General features: G+C 36.0%; 1 protein-coding gene across 5 annotated transcripts in view; it reads right to left on the bottom strand.

Moving 5' to 3' along the window:
- Positions 1-25,213, bottom strand: part of MLIP (muscular LMNA interacting protein) — a 90,282-nt gene that overhangs the window by 9,990 nt on the left and 55,079 nt on the right. For 2 of the 5 annotated variants that reach the window (XM_072408451.1, XM_072408456.1), the window contains exons 6-11: positions 22,457-22,519; positions 22,283-22,369; positions 13,187-13,255; positions 10,287-10,331; positions 4,376-4,420; positions 2,452-2,580 (exon numbers count right to left, since the gene is read on the bottom strand). In XM_072408451.1, the coding sequence (XP_072264552.1) occupies positions 2,452-2,580; positions 4,376-4,420; positions 10,287-10,331; positions 13,187-13,255; positions 22,283-22,369; positions 22,457-22,519 (438 nt within the window). The remainder of the gene's footprint in view (positions 1-2,451; positions 2,581-4,375; positions 4,421-10,286; positions 10,332-13,186; positions 13,256-22,282; positions 22,370-22,456; positions 22,520-25,213) is intronic. The other 3 variants (XM_072408452.1, XM_072408455.1, XM_072408453.1) reach the window with 3 other exon arrangements.

The following is a 25,213-nucleotide window of genomic DNA, read 5'->3' as shown; positions in this document are numbered from 1 at the left end:
ATACAGTACATACCTGATCACAGACAAATATTTCCAATTGTCCAACACCCAACTAAAACAGATGAATAGCTATAATATTTGTATACTTTGTCTCTAGAAGTGAGAATGAAGGTTTTAGCTCCTGAAGAATAAAAGTTATAAAGGCCAACTGGAGAACATTTTTTAAATTAAATCATGAGAGAAGAGTTGCAATAAATTAATAAATTAAACACCATTTCCCCTACAAGATTAAACAGTGATATAGAGCCGTATTCTTCTGAATATTATTAGGAGTATTTATGTGTGATTGTTAGCATTTTTTTAAACTAGGATTAAATATAGTACTTTTTTAAACATTATTCATTTTTACTGAAAAAAGTTTTGGTAACCTCTTCTGATTACATACAAGGGCTAGTATGCGATGGATAGGTAATGTGGGTTAATTTTGACATCCATGGGTTATTAGGATATAAGAGGTAGAGACAGTGTAAAACAGCAGTCGCCAAATAGTGGTCCATTAGAAAATTTTGGTGGTCCACAGAAAAATTACCAGGCTGGTGCGCACCCCAGCAGGGTCCATCTCCTGACCCCGCTTATCAGGTCCCCCATAGTCACAGCCCTGCGCCACTGTCCTCCCAGGATGTTTAGCAATCAGGTCTGAGTCTGCAATGAGAGATTGGTTCTGGTATCATCATGTCACTCTGGTGGAAGTTTCTTCCCCTTTGAGTGACACATGGCTTCCCGCGCATGCGCAAGATTTAAAATTATGAATTTAGCGGTCCGTGAGGTCTGGCGACCTCTGGTGTAGAACATATAGTAGGACTGCAGCAGTACACAACTACCATAGAAAAAGAAAGTGGCTTCTGTTGAAAATGCATGGAAATTACACTATACCTTTTAACATCTGAGTGACTTCATGCTTCAGTGTGCCATACCTGTATATAGTTGCACAGTTTACTTGGAACCTACTGCTACCAACTGGGACATTCAGTTCTGCAGTATGCACATTTGTTGTAATACTTAAAAAATACAGAAATGTAATGTAATGGGTAAACTATTTGCTAATATTGCTATTCTGGTTAGTTAGAATTTCCCTATCTTTCTCTACAATATTCTATTCCATGGTGCAAATTTGATTGTTGCTTTTTCAGTAGTATGGATGGACTATAATAAATAATAAGTGCTGTTGATATTTTAGACATACTTGATCTCAGTGTGCAGTGTATCCACTTTCCAATATCAAAATAGGAAAAGCCATTATAATTTTATTCAGCATGTGTCTTCTTTTGCTGCTTATAAACATTTGCTCTACCATGTTCCAGCATTGACCTTCCTTTATCATATTATACCACAAAATTCTGTATATATTTTAAAAAACATTTTGTAAAGAACATACCAGGGCTTCCATTCATATGAAAAAAATATTGTCATAAAAAGTATTGTAATTTGTATTGTAAAGTATTGTAACTAAATAAAGTATTTAGAACAAAACATACAATTACATTGTTGTACTTTTAATTTGAAAACTCCAAACTTAGATCCTTTTATAATTACTATATAAAACTTTGCTCATTTTCAGTATCCTTGAATAAAAAAATGTAGGCAATTATATAATTAATATTTCAATCGAATGTCTGCTGTAACAAAAAAGAATGGAATATAATTTTACCTTTCTCATCCTAAGAGTGAGTCAGTCCCATTAACTGAACAATAATTCAGTCTTTAGATTTATAAGCATTACACAATTCCCAAAACTGAATCCTTCAGCTGTACTCTCTTTTGTAATAAATCCAATATTTTCTTTATGTTTGATTAAAATATATATTACAACCTATAATGCAACCACTACAGTAAATATTATAATACATTTTACAACATTACAAGAATGGATGTAAAATGAAGTAAACTGTAGGAGCAATTTCTAGATTTAAAGGAAAAACAAAAAGCATGGCAGATGTGACTTATGTCTGGAATCAAACAGATTATGGAAAATGCATCAGATATTACTGTGAATGTAAACGGCATGTCAAACTTTGTGCATCCAGAAATATTAATAGCTAATTTTTTATCCAAATCATGACTTTTATTGTTACAAGTTAAGTTTAACCTCAGATGTTCTCACCTCCAAAACCTACTACTTTCGCCAAAGGACAACTCCATTGAGCAATACAGAGGCTCAGGTATTTTCTTTTCCTGTCATCGTTAAAACGTCATGAAATGTGACATCTGCATGTTCTGCAGGAATTGAACATCACAGTTGTATGGTGGCAATACAGTGGATTGTGCCAGTGATGGGACAACTACATGCAATCCAAGTTAAAGTGTCACAGTGTAGCTGCACTCTTAAAAAGAAGTGATTGTGCTCACCTTGACTGACATATACTATGGATATATATATATATATATATATATATATATATATATATATAATGCAATGACTATCTTTGTACTAATATAATTGAAGTTACTTACAAAATATGTCTCTCTTCTGTACTGAGGTATAGAAAATTGCGGTAAGTCAAACGGGGAAACATGTCCATCCATACTTTCTGTTGTATCTATTTTTAAAGATATGGGACGAATGACCCCAGGTCTTGTCTTCTTAAATGAGAAAAAAAAACATGTAATGCATAAAATTTTAACTATTAAGTCACATAAGTAATAGGTGAATCATCTGAGTCACTATGCATTTAATCCTACAGGACTGCCCATTTCCCCTTTCTCCACCCTGATATTTTCTCATTCCTTTTTTCACTTTCTTTTCTTTTTGTTATTAAAAATTTCAGGGACCTCCGTGAAGCTTTTGTTTAATGTAATTTTTTTTATAAGCAAAATGTAATATTTTTTATTTCTTAACATTTTGTACAGTGCTAAGCCTGTGTGTGACAACACAACATCCCTAAAGAAAACATTTAAACTTCACAGATGATAACAGTGATAAGGTTTTATGCTGCTTCTCGAATGTATAAATATGTGTTTATTCTGGGTCAAGTGCATATGTATGGGTTATTTTATTTTACCACCACTGTCATGACACATAATTATGCTAATGTGTAACCTAAAAGTGATTCAATTTGATGAAATGTGAAACAAAGATTTATTGAGCAAACTGAACAGGACATCTAGTAGGTATCTATATTTTCCACTCTTTCTATATGTCTTTGTTCTAAATTGTTATATATCATATAACTATCAAAGACCAGTTGTTTCAGACTTGCCCATGGCTTAAATTCAGACTCGATAATCTAGGCAGACAAATTGCATGGATAAACATGGATATGTGGGTCATATTCTTGTTTTTTTAAACATAGTAGCTGCAGTTGCTTTATCCTTTTCTTGATGATCAAGATTATAGTCTCTGTTATATATTAAACAGATGAAAAGTGCCTAAATGATATCTCCTTCTCCCAACATCACGGCTTTAGCCTTCCAATTTTTCTTGCTCATGGGTAAACTGCCTCTCTCTGTATAGACTCATTATAGACTTATTTGCAGACCACACTAAAGCTTCCAAGCTAATACTGGGTTACACTTACATTGATATAGTCAGAGGCAATGGAGTTGAAATATTAAATTTGGGTGTGTTACAGAGCTGATTAGAGGAAGTAAGTCTTTGTGGAGTACAGAAGTGAGTTTTTCATAAGTTAGTTTCCTGGGAGGGAGTTAACAAAGGCTAGTTAGGGATAACAAAATTTTTAAATGACTAAAAAAATTAGTTACAATGAGGTGCCTCACAAAGGTGCAGCTAACTGGTGCAAGAGTATTCAGTGGTTATTGCAACCCTGCTATAGACTGGAAGGAACCTTAGCTATCAAACTGACAGAGATTCAGCATTTATATCTGTAGGTATGTATATATATATATATATATATATATATATATATATATATATATATATATATATATGCCAAGAGCAAACAATCTCTCCAAATACAAATGGTATATATACATTTTTTAAAACCCATTATTACTTTAACTTAACTTAAACTTTATACAATCTCTAAGACCTTGTGAGCTCTAATCCATTCTCTTTAAATTCTAAACTGTATGTATTTGATAGAATATCACAGATTTATACAAATGAAAAAATTGTGCTCAGCCACTCAATACATAGCCATTTGAGGATGTAAATGTAAATGCTAAATGTGTATCCACTAATGTCATTACTCTGTACTAACTAAAAGAGCCATGGTTGTAATGCTATTTTTTATCCAGAATCAGCAGATGACTTGAACTTTTCAGGTCACAGCAGGCAATTTATTTCCACTGCATTATTATTATGATAACTGCAACTTAATAACTTTGTCCAACGTGATGGCCTTGTATCCGGGTTAGAAGCTGCAACGTGGACTGCTTTAGTAGAAATGTAAGGCTCTATAAACCATGAAATACAGACCTGTAGGTTATTTGTTCTTGTGTTTGCTAGATGCTGGATGGAGGCCTGTTGACAAAAAATAGGAATATAAAAATCTGTTTAAAACACACAGTTAAAAAAAGTGAAATCAATAAACAACAGAACTACAAGGTAATCATAGCAAAGAATGAATCTAATGAGACATATTTCTAACTAAAACTTACTGTATTTGTACTTTTTTCTTCACCTTAAAAAATATGCCAACACTATGGGTTACCATTTATTAAAACTCTGCCTTACATTTGTATACATGTCTGATATAAGAAAAATATTCTTGGCCACTGCTGGCATAGTGCTTGCTTTATGTTGACCTAAATCAGCCTAAGGATATTGTAGATTTTTTTTTAAACCATGGAGCACAAACACAATAGGCCTGATTTATGAAAGCTCTCCAAGACTGGAGAGGATACACTTTCATCAGTAAACCTGGATGATCCAGCAAACCTGGAATGGATCTGGTCCAGGATTCAAAACATTTGCTAGCAAATGGAAAGTAATTAATTTTAAGAAATGCATTCTAGGTTTGCTGACCAAATATCTGATGTTAGGAGATGTTCCAAGAAGACTTGAGCACTTTTTACTGAGCACTAAACGTTTCTTCTATACTCTGCATACCTTCCAGTTCTTCCTGTTCTTATTGCATATGCACTCTATATCTATATACACGTGCACCAGCTCTTTCTATACATGTCTACCTCTACTGTGCAAGGATGTCATCTCTTACAATTTACAAAGCAGTGTAGGACTACTGTAAATGACATCAGATAGTGAAGTCAACACCAGCTTGTACAGTATGTGCACAGAGCAGCTTCATCTACAACTTGTCCCTGAGGGTAAGTGGGCATATTGCTGTGGCTATGTTGGGCTCTGTGAAGTTTCCTCTAGAACACAGCCACCGCGGAAAAGAAATTCACAACTAGGAATCTTACAGGTGTTTATTCAGCTGAATAGACATTAGTAAGGTGGAAGAGAAAAACACATGGGATTCACAGTCCAATCAGTGTAGTAAGAAGTGCAGCAAGTGTAGTAAGTACAATTTTGTTTTTGTTACATAGGTTTATTAACTTTTTAATTTTTCAGGAAAAATGTTTGGTGTTCATCCCATATTTCTAGGTCCATGCAGAAATGATACACATAGGTTTAGCATGTGTACCCTGGGCTAGGTATACATTTAGAAATGTTCTCAACTTTGGGAGCCATTGGCTGACATATTGCTGCTGGTAGCTTTCACTGAAGTTCTGTCTCCTAATGCTAAATGGGAACCAATCAATATGGTTCAATATCATGTCATCACTATGTAAGCTGTGGGGTTTCACTGAAAAAAAAAAGACTTTAGCCTGCAGATAAATACTGCCACCTTAAGGTCTTTTCTTTGCGTTTATTTGTTATTACTATTACGTTATGCTTGAACCACACATCCTCTTAAACCTTTAAAAAAAAATTGAAATGTGAATGCCGTTGGATCTAGGTAATACCTCCATTATGGATATTAATTTGATCTAATGGAGTTATCTTTAGTGTCTCTTCATACAACCAGTTTTATGCCTATTGATATTTCAGTTACAGCAAAGCACTAAATAGAGCAACTGGAAGATGATATGTTCTTAGCATATAGCATTAGCACATAGCATTTTTCCTATTACTACATTTATAACCCACCAGCACTTGGCAGCTATTACAGAAAAATGTATTGCAATGTTCTGAAACACTTTCGCTATTTTTGTTCATATTAATCCATGTTTTTAGCAATTACAGTGCTTAACTTGCTTCACTAATAACATTTTTGTTATTCAAAAAACAAATGGTTCTTTGAGAAAAGCAGACATTTTTTAATGGTATTACTTGGTATAAACATCTTTTTGATACAAATTTGAATTTGTTTGTAAGTCAGAAAAGGCACATTATTTTATAAATGCAATTAGGACACATATTGGTCTCAACATATTATTAGGCAGCATGGTGTCAGTTACTGTATAAAAACCTCACTGTGAGTTAATTAAATTAAACAAAGCAAAAAATAACTTTATGGAGCCTAGACATTCGTTAACTTCTTGAGAAAGCTGTGCTTTCATATGCAAAAAGAAACAACTGCAGAGTTTGTCTTGGTCATTAAAGAGTTAAAAGATGTTTCTCAGCTGTGTTTAGCAAAAGATTTGTTCTGCAAGTCATGCAAACTACCCCCACCCCCTATTAAGCCTCAGTCAAGCACAGGAGCGAGCCGGAAAGCCCGGTTCGTATCTCGGAGTCGCCTGTATGTTGGATGTCCTTAACTTGGGGACTATATGTAATTGTTTCCTCTGTCTTGGACAATACAGCTTTTTTTTATGTGAACAATAAAATACCTAAATATCTTTACTGTCCTGTCAAAAGAGATAAGGTTCAGCCATTAGGATTTTAGTATATTTTAGGTTAACTATTTAACTCAGCATTTGCAGCATTTTTACCTTTACTTTGCATAAACATTCAATACTCAACTCTTCTGCAAGCCGCACTTTGTCAACTTACCCGTAAAAAAGAAGAAGATCTTGCAGAATTCAGCACTTCGGGAGTGTCGGATTCCTGGTATTTCCTTGTGCTCAGTGGGTCAATTCATTTGCTTATACATCATTACTGTGCCCTGTAGCAGGGGGAACCACCAGGAACTCAACGCTCCTGGAAATGTCACATTCTGCAGGATCATTCATCTTTAAGTACAGCAGTGAGCATTAAAGATTTAATTAATCTACAGGGTTTTCTGATATTAGGTACATTTTATATTACATTGTTGCTGTATATTATATCATTCTGGTAATTTATTATGATTCAATGTATTAGTCAAACTTAAAATTTAATGCATAGACTTCACACCTTGTGTTTATCTATCTGTCAGATTGTCAGACAATAATCATAGTGAGATTGTCAGACATCTGACATAGGTGAAAAACAGTAAATGAAGAAATAGAACCTCCTATATACCAGAACAAAACTTCCATTCATCTTATTTTAATTCTTGTATGTAGTACTGAGGGTAGTCTATGCATTAAATACATAGACCAAATCTGTATACAAAATGCATAAACATATAAAAATAAGGATAATATATGCAACCACCCAAAACAAACTGCATTCCTAACTATTTCCTTCAATCACAAAATGTAATTCTAGATTTGGGGTACTTTTGTCTGGTAACCTTGTAGATGTTGGCAAACAATTGAGAAATAAAACTTTGTTGAATGTAATGGTTTGGCAGTGTTTTGCATTGTATACTATTTTAATAATGATGCTCCGAATGCTCTTTACTACTACAAAACCCCTGTCTAATGTCTGTATGATGCCCCTGTTTTGTTGTTTTGTACCCACTGATTATCAAAACTTTGATTATTCAGATTATTCTCTTTTGCCTACTTTTTTTTTACCACCTATTGTATCTCTCCTGTCTGATAAATTTTACATTCCTAAGGCTATGTCCAGACAAGCAGTTATTTATAGCAGTACCATAACAATTTGCCAATCTCAACGAGTACTCAACAACCCCAAAGCCACAATTTTTATTGAAACAAATAGGAGCAATTGAAATCCCTTTTCTGTAGGTGTTTGGAAAGTGTGCAGTTTGATTTTTCAGAAGCTCATGTGGCCTTCCAGGATGATCAACTGCTGAACAGTTTCTATACGCTTGAATAGGAACGCATTCCAACTGCAATACCAAACAGTTGAAAAGCAGCTGAAAATGGAAGGACAGCAGAAGATAATTCTTCACAACATACAGCCAAAAAAAAAAAAAAAACAACCTCACTGCTTTGGGGCACATGACAGTTAAAATTAAGTACCATACAAGCTTTTTACCTTGGCTGGCTGTCCATACTGTCTACAATGAACAGTTTCTCTATGCTTTTCTAGTATATATTTGACTTTACAGGCAGCAACCCTGTAATGACCAGGATCTTTTGACTGGTTTGCTAGGTAAAGATCAAGGGGTATAGTTTTACTTAGTTTTTTTTTATGTAATTTGATTAACTCATGTGTACTTCAATAAAGTCCTTCTCAAATTAGGTATGCTTGCCAATCCTAATTCACATAGAATGATAAAACAAGCACTTGTATTGAATAAATCACTGTGAGAATTGTTTATAAGAAGACTCCTCACATTTTTAAATAGAACATATTCCTTCAGAGATGATTTCCAATGTACTTGGCATACCAGCCACATGCATATGCATTAGGCTGCTTTGTATGGAATTACATGACACTATAGGCAGCAGCATGGGGGAAAAGAAACGAAGCATTTCAGTACTATTCAGTAACAATTTTAATAACGCTTTGCTATTTAAATGTGTATGCATCTAGTGCTTTATCAAATTAATATTCACCTATATAACTTTCCATTAAGTCTGACACCCTTTCTGCATTTACTTTTTTAGTGTTATAGAACTCCTAATACAAATTAGTCTGTAGTGTCCTTATTGTACTGTAGTTTTAATTTTTCAATACAAAGTAGAAAAATCCATTTTGATTCTTGCAAATGAATAATAGATTAACTTTTTTGAGTTATAGAAAAGTTTAGAGAACATAGAAGAGAGCTGAAAAAGGAAGGAAAGATAACACAATATAAATTGGTCCTTCATCCAGGCCCGAGGGGAGGGGGGTTGAGCCGTTACATCGCTCCGGGGCCTATGAAGCTCATGGGGGCTTATGAAGCCCAATGCGTCCCATCATTTTAATTAAAATTTGAATATTTTTTTTATTCATTTAAGTTTTATTGTATCGCGAGAACTTTCGTGTACAAGATCGTGTTGAGTGACGGCGAAGCAATAGAAGGCGGTGATAATGAGTGACATGATACAGTGCATTCAAGATTCAACGAATAAAAACTTGTGGAAGTGACTATCAACGAGTGTTCTCACATGTTCATTCCTAGCTTCAAACTTATTGCTCGGATTACTGCCCCTTGCTTTCCTGCTAAATCCTGGGAGGAAGAAGAAAACGGGACACAAGCCACGCTGATTGATCGTGGACTGCAACGAAGACTTTACAGGACAGTGAAGAAAGAAATAATTTCACAAGTAAAGTTCCCTGTAAATGCTGTAATTGTAGCATAAAGGACCCACTGACATTGTGTGCCTTTTTGTCTATGTTATCGAAAGATTCCAGACTATAAACGGCTTGAAGTATACATATACGTACTTTTCTAAATGTATCATCAATGTAATCTGTGGTTGTTACAAATAAATAATAATATACACGCATACATGTGTGTGGAATTTTGGAAAAGGGCCCACACACCTTAATTTACCGAGGCTCAGATTTTCTCTCTATCCATTCAGCATCATTTAGACAGTTTACAATTAAATATAACACTGTATAATCTTTAGTTAGGACCCTATAGAATTAAGCTAAAAATTTCACAGTGTTGCCAACAATCTGAAAATCATGGAAAGTCCAGTAAACAAATAAGCTGTTTGTGATGCCCCTAATTTATTTATTGGTTCCATTGAAAAGTGCTGATTCTGTGGCATCCCTAGCCTAACGTACGGCATGTCTTTTGACTCAACATTTGATTTCTAATTGCAGGGTTAACTGTTGAAGCTATATCCCTCTCCAACAATTTGATGTTCCACCAGTCTGGACCTGTGGGCAGCAGCCATGTCATATGGCTCCACCACCCCTGCATACAAACTTAGTATGACAAGCCAAAATATACCTGAAATGAAACTTTTAAATATACAAGAATGTGCAAAACACCTCTTTTTTATTATGTTGCATGTGTCTATTGTAGTAAAAGAAAAATCTGTATTTATTATGATGATTTATATATGACTAAGATCACCTTTTAAAAGAAATTATGTAGAACTCTTCAACATTTCTAAAGGTTTCAGAAACAACTTTTTCTCACATAAACAACATAAAACAGACTTACATATTTTGTCTCTCTTCCAGCTGATTTTGGTGGAGATTTCAGTATCTGAGCAAACAAACAAAGCAAAACATGACATTTTAGAAAAAATTACCAGGGCTATATGAAAATATATACTTAAAAAGCACACTTGTTTCTGTAACAATATTAGGTAATATTGGTAGTATTCTAACCTAAAGTTAAACTGAATTGAAAAAGTGAAGATTTACTACACCTAGCAAACACCTAGGAGGTGTTGAGCCTAAGCAGTACTGGTAAAAAATGTTCATTTGTCTGCAATTCCTCCTGAATATAGCAGAGCATATTGTTGAATGTAAAGGTGCCTGGGCACTCCTGTGTCTAGACCAGTGTTTCTCAAAATTGTTTAACTTGAGAGAACCTCTTGAAATACCTTTTAGGTTTTCAAGGAACCCCTACCATAGTTACTATATTCAATACTCATAGTAAATTAGTGTAGTGATCATTGGGAAGAATGCATCTTACATTGTGGGGCATTCGGAAGAATATCATTCTTACAGATAGCCAAAAAGATCATTGGTATCAGTTAAACTGAACTGTGAGTCAAAAACTGCTTATTGCTCATGGAAACCCCAGCAACCGCTGGAGGAACCTTAGGGTTTCATGGCACCCTTGTTGGGAATAGATGTATATCCTCATAGATGTGTATCTGAAGCATGATATTGTGTTACCTTGGCAATTTTTAAAGCTAGTATTAAAAATTGACTGTTTCACTTCAGTTTCACGTTTATTTACATTTCAGCGTTCACTGATATGTAAATTGACTGATACAGATTTTCTATAGGACAATTTTCAGGGGTAACAGGAAGTGGAGCTGGGTAAATCTGGTAAGCACTGGCAAAGACATACAAACACACAGCCTAAGAGAGACACAGAGAGGTCACATAAAGAGGAACAAAAGGGAAGCAGGTATGCCTGTGTCTTGGCAAACATGTGATATTAAATTCTCTGATTCAAAGCTAAGTAACAAAATATCGTGTAAATTATTGTTATATGTCTAAAGTAGGGTTTTAGTTAGGATTTTTTGCTTAGGTATGCCTGTATGATGAATCCACGGATTTTATCAGTGGTTTCTTGCTCATTCATCTTTCTGTAGACATTTACACAACTTTATTTCAATAACGATACACATTTTACACCTTGATATGGTGCACCTTGAAGATTGCAGTAGAATTAAAACTAATATTTAGCCAAACAAATCTGATCTCTAAGGCACTGCCACCTGTAAATGGTTTGAAGATTTTAAATGGGATTTGGTGATCACTTTTTTCTTGGCTGGAGGCTCTGACATGAAGTAGCAAAGCCAAGGTGACAACATTTTACACAGAAACACAATGCAATAAAAGACATGGTAAGTCAGGAAGGGGGAGCAGATTAGTTGTAGGAAGACCATGGTACCTGCTGGTGACAAGACCTTTGCCTTCTTGCCTTTTGGGGCACACTTGTTTGCATATTCATAGTAACTTGTTAACAGAATGGGAATCAGATTGTTCAGATTGAGATATTTAGGCATATGTGTAAAACAACGAGCAGATTTTGCTATCTCTTGCTCTTCACCAATCATGGAGCTCTCTGTGTTGTTTTTTTAACTCACATTTCTAAACATTTTGCAATATAAATAATCAAAGTTTTTGTTTTCTTTATAAAAGTGCCACAACTGCATTATGAATGTCCCATACACTAAAGTGTCACATCAAACTGATCAGGAGCAATGAAAGGACTTAGAGACAACATTTTTCATACTGCTATGAAAGTTCCTTGAGTTTTTTTTTTATTATCAGTGAAGGCTGTGGGGCTTCTCTTTGTGTTTAGAATGTGTAAATTGAATATTCATGTTCAGTAGATGCCATCAAAGCCTTTTCTCCCCTATGCAAAATGATTTATAATGAAAGTCTACTTAAAACAGATACCTGAAGTTGCACATCTATCTTCTTTGTGAGCCCCAGTGATAATAAATTGAAAATTCAGCTGGCATTCTCTACTCTCTACAGCCATAGATCTCTTGGGGAATTATTGTGATTAGAATTGGTCAAATTAAATCTATAAAATTTTAAATCTTCAAATGTAGTAGACGAAGTTGAACAAAAATAAGTATTTACCAAGGTACTCTATTACTGGCATTTTAGGCACAATAATTGACACAACTATATTTAAGGGATTGCCACATTCTCAGCTTTTAGAACCCAATAAAGACACAAACTAAAGGATATCTGAAATCACAGTTTATTAGTAATGCATTTTAATAAACAAATATTCCTAATTTTACTTTTTGTAAATGAACACTAGGGTAAAGCAGAGCAGCTGCAATATCAGCTTCCTGCCTACGAGAACACTATGATTCCTTGTATTGAGTATTATTGGTGTGGGTGTTTAAATAGTTTTAGACTTTTACAGTACAATGGGGTGTAAAGAAAGGCATGCTAAATGGAGCATGAATTGTAGCCACAGACATTGAAGATATGCGGTTCTATGAAACGGATAAAGGGTATTTATTGGGCCTAATTGATTACATATTTTTAGAACAGGAAGAAGGAATGTATCATTAAGACATAGGACAAATTTTTTTTTAATGTGTTTTTTAATTAGGTGACACTTTGGGTTGCAAATGACAACCTTTGGAGGAACAATGAAAATGCAGAACTTAAAAGTGTTGTTTCAGAGTTGTAAATATAACTTTAACAGCTTTTGAAAGAACAATGAGTTGGGCATGCAGTGGAATTACTGTCAATTCAATTACTGTCAATTTTTGTTTTTTTGCTGGAGGATCTATGTCATACTCCCAATAGTTTTCTAGACACAGTAGGTTCTACACATTTTTTTATTGGAATGCATGTACAATCCCATACAAATCTATTGACTGCACAATATTCATTGTTAAAAAGTACCTGTATACTTACACTAGAAGTTTTAGAGTCTTTCTTCTTCATTGCAGATTTCAATGTGGCTTTATGATGCTAAAAAAAAATACAGAATAGTTATTTTTGAAATTTTTGAAATAACCTACTAACAATGAACATTTCTTAAATATATATGCTTTATAAATACTGTATGATTTTAATTTCAGATGTTTATAACACAAATGCTTTGATCCACACCAACTGTTTTTGCCACTTGATCCCAGGCTTGTATCACAAATGTTGCCTGGAAATGGCTTGGTTCGTTTGGTGTTGGAGAGAATAATTTGAGATTTGCAGAAGCAGGCTGTCTATCTGCTGTTTCTTCATTTATGTCCTCCTGTTTCCTCAAACTTAAGATGAGCAAAACAGAACATATTTGTTTTCCACCATTTCCCATGCCGGCAGTCACCATAAATTTAGATAACACTCCAACACTCAAAAGTGTTGGTCAAACAGCTGAGTGTGACAGCTCCAGTCCCCTGATTGCTTTTGCAGCCCTAGCGTAACTGTAGTATGTGTTCTTGGATAGAAAATCTCTTACTCTTACTGTACTTATCAGCCTGGTGACAGTGGGAACTGAACTGCAGATGAACTCCCAATGGAGAAACTCCATTGAGAGTTCATCTGCAGTCACAGCTGATTGAAAGCACTCACGTGCCTCCTATCAGCTGTGACCACAAGTTCCCACGCTCCCAGGGCTGTACTTATCAATGATAAGCACAGACCGGTGACCGTGGGAACTGAACTCTCAATGGAGAAACTTCATTGAGAGTTCATCTGCAGTTCCACTTCGATCTCAGGGCACTAGATTTTCTCCATTGAGAGTTCATCTGAGTTCAATTCTCACGGTCATTGGGCTGTACTTAGCATTGAGTTCATCTGAGTTCTCATGCAGTCACAGCTGATTGGAGGCACCAACCCACCATCCATTGAGAGTTCATCTGCAGTTCCACTGCGATCCTGGGGCATCAATGATAAGTACAGCCTGGTGACCGTGGGAACTGAACTCAGATGAACTCTGAATGGAGAAACTCCATTTAGAGTTCATCTGCAGTTTCACTGCGATTTCGGGGCACTGGAGGGTAATTAACCTCTAGTGCCCGGGGATTGCAAACAGGAGGATTCCCTTGCAGCCCTGGGAATCCTCCAGGGCTGCAAGGTAATCCTCCTGTTTGCGATCCCCAGGGCACCTCTAGTGCCCAGGGATCGCAGTGGATTCTCAGGGCTGCAATCATTCTTGCATCCTTGGGAATTCTCCTGTTTGCGATTTTCCTGTTTGCGTTGGAACATGCGGTCACAGCTGATAGGAGGCATGGGAGTGCTTGCAGTCAGCTGTGGCTGCAGATGAACTCTCAATGGAGAAACTCCAATTTGGAGAAACTCCAATTCATCTGCAGTTCAGTTCCCACAGTCACTGGCTAAAAAGTACAGCCCGGTGACCGTGAGAAATGAACTGCAGATGAAATCTCAATGGAGAAACTCTATTGAGAGTTCATCTGCAGTTCCACCATGACCCCCGGGCATCAATGATAAGTACAGCCTGGTGACCATGGGAACAGATGAACTCTGAATGGAGAAACTCCACTGAAAGTTCATCTGCAGTTCCACTGCAATCCCGGGGCACTAGAGGGTAATTAACCTCTAGTGCCCGGGGATTACAAACAGAAGGATTCCCTTGTAGCCCTGGGAATCCTCCAGGGCTGCAAGGGAATCCTCCTGTTTGTGATTCCCAGGACACCTCTAGTGCCCAGGGATCGCAGTGGATTCTCAGGGCTGCAATCATTCTTGCATCCTTGGGAATTCTCCTGTTGCATTCTTGCATCCTTGGGAATTCTCCTGTTTGCGTTGGAACATGCGATCACAGCTGATAGGAGGCACGGGAGTGCTTCCGTCAGCTGTGACTACAGATGAACTCTCAATCGAGTTTCTCCATTGAGAGTTTATCTGCAGTTCAGTTCCCAGGGTGACCATGAGAAATGAACTGCAGATGAAATCTCTATTGAGAGTTCATCTGCAGTCACAGCTGACTAGAAGCACAACCATGATAAGTACAGCCTGGTGACCGTGGGAACTGAACTCAGATGAACTCTCAATGGAGAAACTCTATTGAGAGTTCATCTGCAGTTCCACTGCGACCCCGGGGCACTAGAGGTTAATTAAGTTCACCTTTTTTGTTTTAAACATGAATTCGCAAAGTCGCATTTCGTGCCCAAATTCGAACCGCCATTTTTGGGTCAAATATAGGGACAACCCAAATTCGAACACCAACACTACTCCATAAGCCCTACTCCTAAAGCCCGCCACCTAGGGTTAATATTTATTACTCCCTATTCAAGTTTTACATTATCCTATTAACAACCTCTTACTATTTCCATCTTTAAAGTATGCCCCAGATTCATCCCTTCCTTTATTAACTCTACTGAAATGCTTCTGCATGTCCTCATCATATACCATCTCAACTATTACATCAATCTGTCCTGCCTGCAGTAATCCAATTTTAGTGATTTGTTAGGTTAACCTGTCCTATTGGGTATTCTCTAAATTACTTTTTCATTAGTTCCTTTTGCAACAAGGTGAAATGTTACATTTAGCATGAAAAATTGTCAATCATACACACAGTTAGGTCAAGTTTTTTAAAACAATCCCCTAAGAACTGTGGCCATTTCAGAGCCACTTTTACTATAATACGCATTTATGGGCTTATGCTCATGTCACTACTACAAAATTAAGAACAATATGCCTGCAGATAAATATAAATTATATTGCGTAATTTACAGGTCTTCTTTCAAAAAGCAATAATTTCTATGTTTAGTATGGTTTTGCTTTGTACAAAGTGCAGTAAACTGAGGACAATTGTATTACACATACATACAGAAGGGTTAATATTTATTTATGCAGCTAAGAAAGTTATATGTTAAAATGATACAACATTATTTTGGAAAAAAAGTAACCAGCCCTAAAACCCCAATAAACGCAAAGTTGATATATATTTCATTTTTTTATCTATTTCCTTATTGTCTACTACCCAACCTGTTACAGTATTATCATTAACCTTTGTCTAAAGTGGAAAAAAAATTCAATGACCACGCTTGTTTTCAGGGCAGTTAATTATTCATTTGAGCTGTTCATATTTATCACCCTGTTTACAAACTGTACATACCCTTTGTTATCTGACTGAAGAAGGATGATGTGTGTTGTTCTTTACACCAAGTGTAATGTACCATGGTTGCATGCAAAGCACACCTAGTATCATGAGCTAATATTGTATAAGATCAGCTTGGGAAAAACCAAACCAAAAGCCATGTGTTTAGGAGGAAAAATCTAATAACTGAGTCCTATATTATGAAAATATATATATATATATATATATATATATATATATATATCCCTTTGCTAGTAATAAAATATGTATCTAGTTTAAACTATTTCAAAAAGCTTAAGAAGCACAGATAAATGTTATTTTTTCTGAAAGCAGTGTAATGTGACAAGATTGTGTTGTGTGACTTATGCATGGGCAATATGACCTTATCAGTTCCCCTCTTGCCCCGCTTGTAGCTATGCCCTAGTTTTGCATGATGTTATTTTACTAATTAGGATGATTTGTTTTTAGGTCAGTCAGTCTACACCATGACTTTTAATTAAGTGCCAAAGAATCTGACATTTGACCTCACTCTATTTTCATTCAACAAGATGCTAAGGAGGATTTGTTAGTGTTACTCACTCTGTAAGGTGAGTCAGATAAAATGTATATGTAGGTGTTTGGATGTCCTTATTGAATATTTATGTTATGGGTAAAAAAAAAAGAATAAAGGCAATAAGTTAGATAATTACATAGGATAACAGACAGATTCAGCCTCTTTAAGATCATAGGAGAGCAAAAAAAGAAGGTGGGAAACATTTGTCACCCATGTTATTATGACAGCTCTCTTATAAAGAAATTGTATTTTTTTTTTAATCCTTTTATTTTCTGCTGCAGCTATATGGCAGGAAAAAAAGACAAATTTTACATGCATTTTATCTATTTTGAATGTTCAGCTCTATTATTTAAACATTTTATGTCACGAATAACCTTGGAAAGAGTTAGTACCTCTGTTGGGTTTTTTTTCTGTCTTTGTCTTTTTGGATCTTTTTATTATTATTATTTATTTATTTTGCTGGAGGTTTACTTTGAGCTGCCCATACAAAAAGAGATGTCAGTGGTGTTTGGTGGCACAAGACTATTGTCGGTATTACACAGTATTTATATAACACCAACATTTTACGAAGCACTTTACAAAGTCCATAGTCATGTCACTGACTGTCCCTCAAAGGTTCTCACAATCTAATGTCCCTACCATATTTATACAGTATGTCATTAATATAGTCAAACTGCATGATTTTTGGGGATGTGGGAGGAGACGAGGGTACCCAGAGAAAACCCATGCAAGCACAGGGAGAACACACAAACTCCTTGCAGATAGAGTCCTGGCCAGAATTTGAACCTGTGACCAGTGCTGCAAGGGCAAAAGTGCTAACCACTGAGCCAACCATGCTGCCCCACAACTACTGTATTTGAGAGAAAGAATTGAAATGAATGTTAGAAAACCTACCCAAAACACTAAAATTCCCCTTTGTTCACATCTACATATAGCAAACTGGCAAGGTCAGCAAAGCCAACCTTGAAGCACATGTTTTTATCCTGAGAGCAATTTAAGCTGAACACCATGCAAACATATTAAAAGGTTGAATAAATACTTTTTAGGGAGCCATTTATCTGCCAAAGCACTGCTTTTTCAGTTCTGAAATTTACCCAGGTCTGCTACATAGCATAGCTATGTTTGACAGGAGGCCTAATACACTGGGGAACGCATTTTTTGTCGAGCTAGATCTTAAACTTGTTTTTTACTAATTTTTGGGTGGTGAATCTAGAAATCTAGAAATGACCCCAGTTTTTTGCTACCACATCAAGTTTTTATGACACAGGGTACCCTCCATTTTTGTCAAAAAAGAAAATAATGAAATAATAACTTGAATGTACTGTTTATTTAAATGTCGGGTAAGCGGTTAAGGTAAAGATTTACGCTTATAGCTTTTCCTGGAGTGTTCAGTGTTAGGACAATCTCGCTGGATGCTCCAACAATAGTCAGCCATCATATGTGCATTCCATCTACCCTGATACCATCCTTCTATGACCTTCAAATCATGGTGGAATCGTTCACCTTGGACAATTTCTGTGTGATTATTTTCTTGTGGGTTTCCAAGAAAGTCCTTGACAATTTGAATGATAACCAAGCATTCTTTTCAACTTCTGACATTGTCCTGATGAAATGTTCATCTTTGATGAGCTGCCAAATCTGTGGACCATCAAACACACCGGCCTTTATTTTTTCAGCCTAGGAAATGCTAAAATGAGGTTCTTGAAACAGTCTCCTTCAATTGGCAAAGCATTAACGAACTGCTTCATCAGATGCAGTTTTATGCACAGAGGCGGGAATATGATATTCCTTCTATCAACAAGTGGCTCATGTAGAATGTTTGGATTACTTGGTTTTAGGGCAGATCTTGTAGGTCAATTCCTTTCCACCCAATGCCTCTTACGAGCTCTGCTGTCCCACATGCACAGATAACAGGGATACTTGGTGTATCAGCGTTGCTGACCAAGAAGGAAGCATACCATTTTAAGGTCAACACAGATGACCCAATTGTGTTAGTGATATTGCAACAATTCAATAACTCTCTTTTTATCTGCATATTCTTCACATAGAGAAACTGAATGACCATTTGGGACTGACCCAAATATATTGCCATTGTGAAGTAGGACACACTTTAAGCTCCGCTTTGATCTATCCATGAATAGTTGCCATTCAGTTGAGTTATAGATTGGAATTCCCAATTCCTCCATTAAACCAGGTATGTATGTTATGGCAATACACAAAGCCACTGTCAGTTCTAAAGTACTGCAGAAATGCAATTTCTCTGGTTCGAAAGTACGATACCTTTGTTCCTTTTTCAAGTAAGTTTTTCTCACACAGTCATGATGCTGGGAGTTCTGAAGCCTTCTTGGATAGTCCCAAATCACATGCTAAATCACTCAACTCATGCTGATCAAATCCCTTACAGAGTACTCTTCAATTTCAAACTCTTTATCATTGCTGTCACCTAGTTCATCACCATAATTATGTTCTTCAAGAGAGGGTAGTATAAAGAAAACCAGCACTGGGATTTCATCTGAATGAGCCTTTCGGCATATAGCAGAAGGTACAAGTTTTCACTATACAAAAGTTACAATCACTGTAATGATCTCCTGGCTCTTGCCAAACCATGGGTATACCAAATAACATCTTATCACATGTTCCCATTTCCACATGCGTTCACCCTTGAGACACTGTTTCCACACATTTTGAGGGGCCCAAGACTTATCTTGATCACCAAGTTTAACTTTGAAATATGTCCAATAGGCTTGCTCTACAAATGTGCTGATGTTTGCCCTTTGACTGGAAATGGTGGAACTGCCACAGTTATAACAAAATGAATCAGGGTTGTTTAGGAACTTATGACGAGAAACAGCAGACCCAGACATGATCTGAAAGAAAGGAAATAGGTGTGTAAGTAGAAAAATACATTTTGCCTTTTAACCACGTGGAGCAGCACACAACCTCTGACCACACTGTTGGGCATGTAAATGAATAGCCTGTACAAATCTACCCTACAGTAATCGCAATAATATAAGTAGTAGAGAAAAAACCTGACGTGATAGAAGAAAACTAACTGCACTTTCAGCAGCATACTTATTTTAGTGTAAATAGGCTTAAAAATTGTCAACAAAAAATGTGTTCAAAATTGTTCCCCAGTAAAATGTTTGCATTATGCAGTTAGTAACTCTTGCATGAGATAAATGAGCTTATTTCTCTATCACACCACACTTTCCTTATGTCCTCATGTGTGCTGCTCTTCATGCTAATTCCCCTTTTCTAAATCTGACCTTTGCTGCACAGAAGGTGTGGCAGGCTGACACCATGAAAAATATAGATACATTTAAAAATACATGTGGATTAATGATAAAGAATCTGCACTTTATTGTGGCTTGCATGCCTGCCAGGATATAAACTCTAGAGTAGAAGGTAAGTCAGTAATAGTACTGTGTCAATCAAATGTCACAGTCACCCTGATCATTTTTCAATGTCTCAGCCCAGAAAATAGCCAGTTTTATCCATATGCTTAGCAATGGGAGGCAATTCACAATATCCAAAAAATTGCATCCAAACAAAAAAAGGAAGACCAAAAAAAATGATAATTGCTACTTTTAGATATGTTAGGACTAATTAGAGCTCTAGAACAACTGTAAAGTTTTAAAGTTTCAACTTTGACAATTGTCTGACTGCATATAAGTTATGGTGTTAGTACTTATATGTTTTCAAAAATTCTTTGTAATCTAAACCCTGCCACATGTCAAGGCTGATATTGTTCAGCATTTGCAATTTTTGTCTGTAAGCTTTAAACTGTGGGTAGCCACCCAGGTATGCCTGTCACTCAACACCTCTCACCCAGCTTCCATCTGTCATTACTGCATACAGTATGTATTCATCACAGTCTGTTTTTTGTCTGTTATTTGTGTCTGTCTCACAATGTCTGTTTTTGTCCTTTTACATAATGACAGTCTGTATCAATAATGTATACATAAATTGCGCCAAGCCTAATTTAGGTATTAGGCATTTTAAGAAAAACAGTAGACAACAGATATTTTAAAAATCAACCCCAAAACCTATATATTTTTAGATGCATGTAGTGCATTATAATTAGCATCTTGGTTTATTTTTTTTATTTCTGGTTTATTTTAGTGTTAACTGCTCTCAATGCTTAACTATTGATCTTACTGGTTTTGGTGGTATCTAATCTGAAAAGGCAGGCGTTGATCTGCAAAAGGTGACATCATTCCTGTTCTTAATTGTTGTCTTTTATTATATACTATTATATTATTATTATTATATTATTTATACTGCTGCCTATATGTCAATTGGAATGGGATCTTTTCTTATACATAAGGTTGTATGATGATTTAGAATAATGTTGTGGTTAAAAACCAAATAATATGTTGTTTTAAAATGTATTTGGATATTTTTTTTTTATTCGGTTCAGTGTATTTGTATCATTTTCTATTCTGATTTTTAATAAAGTTATGTACATTTTAAATTTATTTTCTCTTTGATCATATAAGTCTGTGTGGGACATGTATATAGATGTAAAAACACCCTTAAGTGTCATTGATGCTAGTTTATATATAAAATTAATTTGCAATAAAGGTTGTTTACAAAATAAAAGTACTTTATGAAAAATACATTTACATAAAAGGAAAAATATTTCACAGTTCTGTATCACATTCAGATGTATAAATGTATATCCCCTATATAGTTCATACCTGGCAGCATCTTCCTTCTTTATCATATGAGATAAACACATTGCAGATTCCCTCCACAAAGAAAATACTGTCTCTGCTGAAATGGAGTGATTGGCAGCTGCAAAGTTTTTTTCCCTAGAGGTTCATATAACATAGAGGTCTAGTGGCAAAGAAGGACTACTGCAGGTAACATTATTTTAATAATTGTTTCCTGCAGTGTTACTAAGGAGCAGAAAGAGTTTTTTCTCCATATCATAGAGGGAATTTGTAAGTTATGCAGGGAGGGGATTTTAAGGCCATACAGTGCACTGCTTGACAGCCATTTGCTGTTGATAGCTTGACAGCTGTGTAATCCTGCTTACAGAAATGTTTTACCTACGCTGAGCAATAAAAGAAGATTTTAGGCAAGACTGTATGGGTTGATGCTGGCAATGCACTGTTGTCATGTACCCAACAGCACACAAAGTGTGAATCAAATAATTTTGTAAATTAATATTAATACTGATTTTTTTATTTGGCAAACTCAGAAAAAATGGGGTGGAGAGGTTGATGCAAAAAGGTAAAGGGAGGCGAGAGAAGGAGGGAAGGGAGTAAGAGAGAGCGAGGAGGGAAAGGGAAGGGAATAAAAAAGAGGGTAAAAAAAACAGAAACCTAATGACACACAGAGTGAACCAACTGGATGTATTGATAGTAAAATGGTATTTAGTTACCACAGGCAGAGGGTCATCATGTAGCACCTCATCAATGGCAGCACATATCTCTTCAGTTTGTTGCCTAAGCAAAGCAGGAGAACACATCTGAAAAACATAAAATATTATTTACCTGCAGTCATTTATTAAAATGATCAATACAAAAAAAAAAGTGAAGGAAAAAAAGAAAGTTACCTCTTGATGTGGATCCATATTTTCTTTACTTGAAGTAGTGGTTATTTCAGGTTTATCAATTGCCTAAAAAAACAATTTTTAATATACATATTCAGAGAGGTTTCTACTGGTACAAATGCTTGCTTTAGGTGGGGTAAATTTAAAGAATGGGACAAGGTTTGTGGTAGGGGCCCATTCAGTGGTTATGCCTTGATTTCTCTAAATTAGTATTTACAGTTTCCTGCTCTCCTACCAAACAGATGTGCCACCCAAGCCTATAAAAGTAGAGGCAGAAATTTTAACAAATAATGTTCATTTTCACTATGAAAAAAATGGAGCTGCCATTCAAATACAGAGGGGATTGGGGAAAACCCAGTGGTAAAAGTAAAATGACAGGTATATTTATTGACTCTAGAGGCCAACTATATTTAAATGCTTATCCTTGAGCTCGGATAATAGGGTTGGAGTTAGGGTTTTCTGCTCCCATAGCTTAACAAAAATTCAGTAGGATTCACAAATTTTAAAAAATGTGAACTTCTGGCTGCTGGCTGAAAACCTTAGAGGTTAAGCATCAGAAAGATCCTATAGCCTTTGTCACTTGAGTCAGAAAAGCCAATATATATATATATATATATATATATATATATATATATATATACACACACACATATAAAAAATGATATTCCCTATTTACTGTACAGTACCTGTTTAATAATACCAACAATACTTTGCAATGAGTTTCTTAGATGCAGACCATTGCTAGGTTGAATGAGATTGAATTAAGTCCTCTTCAGTTGCAGTTCAGCAACTGGTGTTTTAAAATTCTTTGTGTTTTAAAATCATAACAATTACAAATCAGCATTGGCTACAAATGAATACAATTGCTAACTCAATCATTAAAGCATACCTAAACTCAACATTTTAACTTTACATAGAAGGGTAGACAAATTGTTGTTTTTTTTAGTTTGTTTTTTTAAGTACAGCACCACAACAACCAAGAATTATTGGGAGCGCAGAGTTTCCCGGGATACCTGTGTCATGCATCCCGGGAGGCTGATTTTATTATTAAACAGGATTTATTTAGTGCCAACATAATATGCAGTGCTGTACATTAAATATACAACCAAACTTCTTTTTGAAGCTTGGAGTGGTGCATCCCTAGGTTGGATCATTTAGTGGTGAATCATAGTAATCAAGTGGTTTTTATATTTTACTGCTTTTAATCAAGCTTATTGTACTAGGTGAGAAAATCATGTAGAATATAAACGTTCCATGCACACAGTGAAAAAAAAGCTCTGTATGTCAGATGTGATAAAAAAACAACTGAAATGTTATAGTCTATATATATTATGCAATGATATCTGAAGCAAATACATTCAGATTTTAGCAATGTCTTTTTGAGCAATGCTAAAGGGATTTTTTTGTCTTTCTGTTGAGAAGAAACACTGTCATTCAGTAAATCAACTTCAGGGTTTAAGAAAATCCAAAACTCTGAGTGCTCCTTTATTAAAGGTAGTTTGCAGATTCTATTAGGTTTCCCACCTGCAAACCTCCACCTACCTCAATACCGGGGTCATGTTGTTTTAAAAAAATAAATACTACATTTTTTATCTGTCAATGACAGACTGTCACATTTACCCTAGCCTATGTATCTCCTAAAGGGCCCTCTTAATAGCTCTGATTATCGGTCACTCTATCCCTTGTCACTGTCACTCCAGCCCTTGTCATTGTCACCTGTCCCTTTAAATTTGGTAATTTTAATCATATAATATATTTTTTATTCATGTTATTTTATTGGCATTTTTGTTGATTAATGTTTTGAATGGTAGCAGTGACAGCTGCATTTTGTGCCTAGGTTTACACTCAAGTCAGTGCCTTGTGCCTATTGTTTTCAGATAAACCTTGGTTTATATTCCAAACTCTTTATATTGGAGTACATAAAGTATGTGTGTTCTATTTCTTCCAACAAACATAAAATCTTCTCTTCTAAAACAATATAAAATTTCTAGCCAACTTGCCAACAATTTTTGTGTGGGGTATTCCATGGCTTAGCCCTCTCTAGCACAGCCACACACAGCCATTAGTCCCCAGGATCACTTGCTTTAACACACTTGTGGACCCACCTTCCAGTGTGCACTCATGGTTTTTCTTTCAGGTGCTAAAATCTGAGGTTGCACCCCTTAAATCAGAAGGTGCCTGTCACACTCTTCGTCACTAAATCGCAGACGCCTCTGCATGTGGGCAGTTCTGACTCTGAGCGTGCCTATGCTAGCAAGCTTTATCAGTTTCGCCGACCGATCAGGAAATAGCCTCCTAATCATCCCTGGCTATTTGGCTAGCTCAGACACAGCACTCTGCATTCATGCAACGTGTCCCCACTAGTGCTGAGTCCCTAATTCTGTTGAGCTACTTTCTGTACACCTGTTATTTAATTCAGTGATTCCTCTGTCCAGCTCCTGTGTTAACCCCTTGTTGTCCAGTCTGTTTTCAGCCCATTCCCTTGTGCTGTTCCAGTGTTGCTCTCAGTCTGTGGATATTACTGTGTCACCTGTGCCTCCTGTTGCTTCCAGTGTCTCCTGTGTTCCCTGTGTTTGCAGCAGCTTTGTGTCACTGGTGTTTGTTTCCTGGATACCTGGTATTTGACCCTGGCTTGTAACCTGACCTCTCTTGCTTGCTGCCTACCTAGACCCTGGCCTTCCTTCACTATTCTTTTGCTTAGTGATTTGATACCGTGTATCATCTTGCCCACCCTGGTGTGCCCAAAGACAGCAACCTGGC

This window comes from Pyxicephalus adspersus, chromosome 4 (assembly GCF_032062135.1).
Source record: "Pyxicephalus adspersus chromosome 4, UCB_Pads_2.0, whole genome shotgun sequence".
Classification (NCBI taxonomy): Eukaryota; Metazoa; Chordata; class Amphibia; order Anura; family Pyxicephalidae; genus Pyxicephalus; species Pyxicephalus adspersus.
Note: the sequence above shows the minus strand (reverse complement) of the source record. Positions and strands in the feature narration are given on the sequence as shown.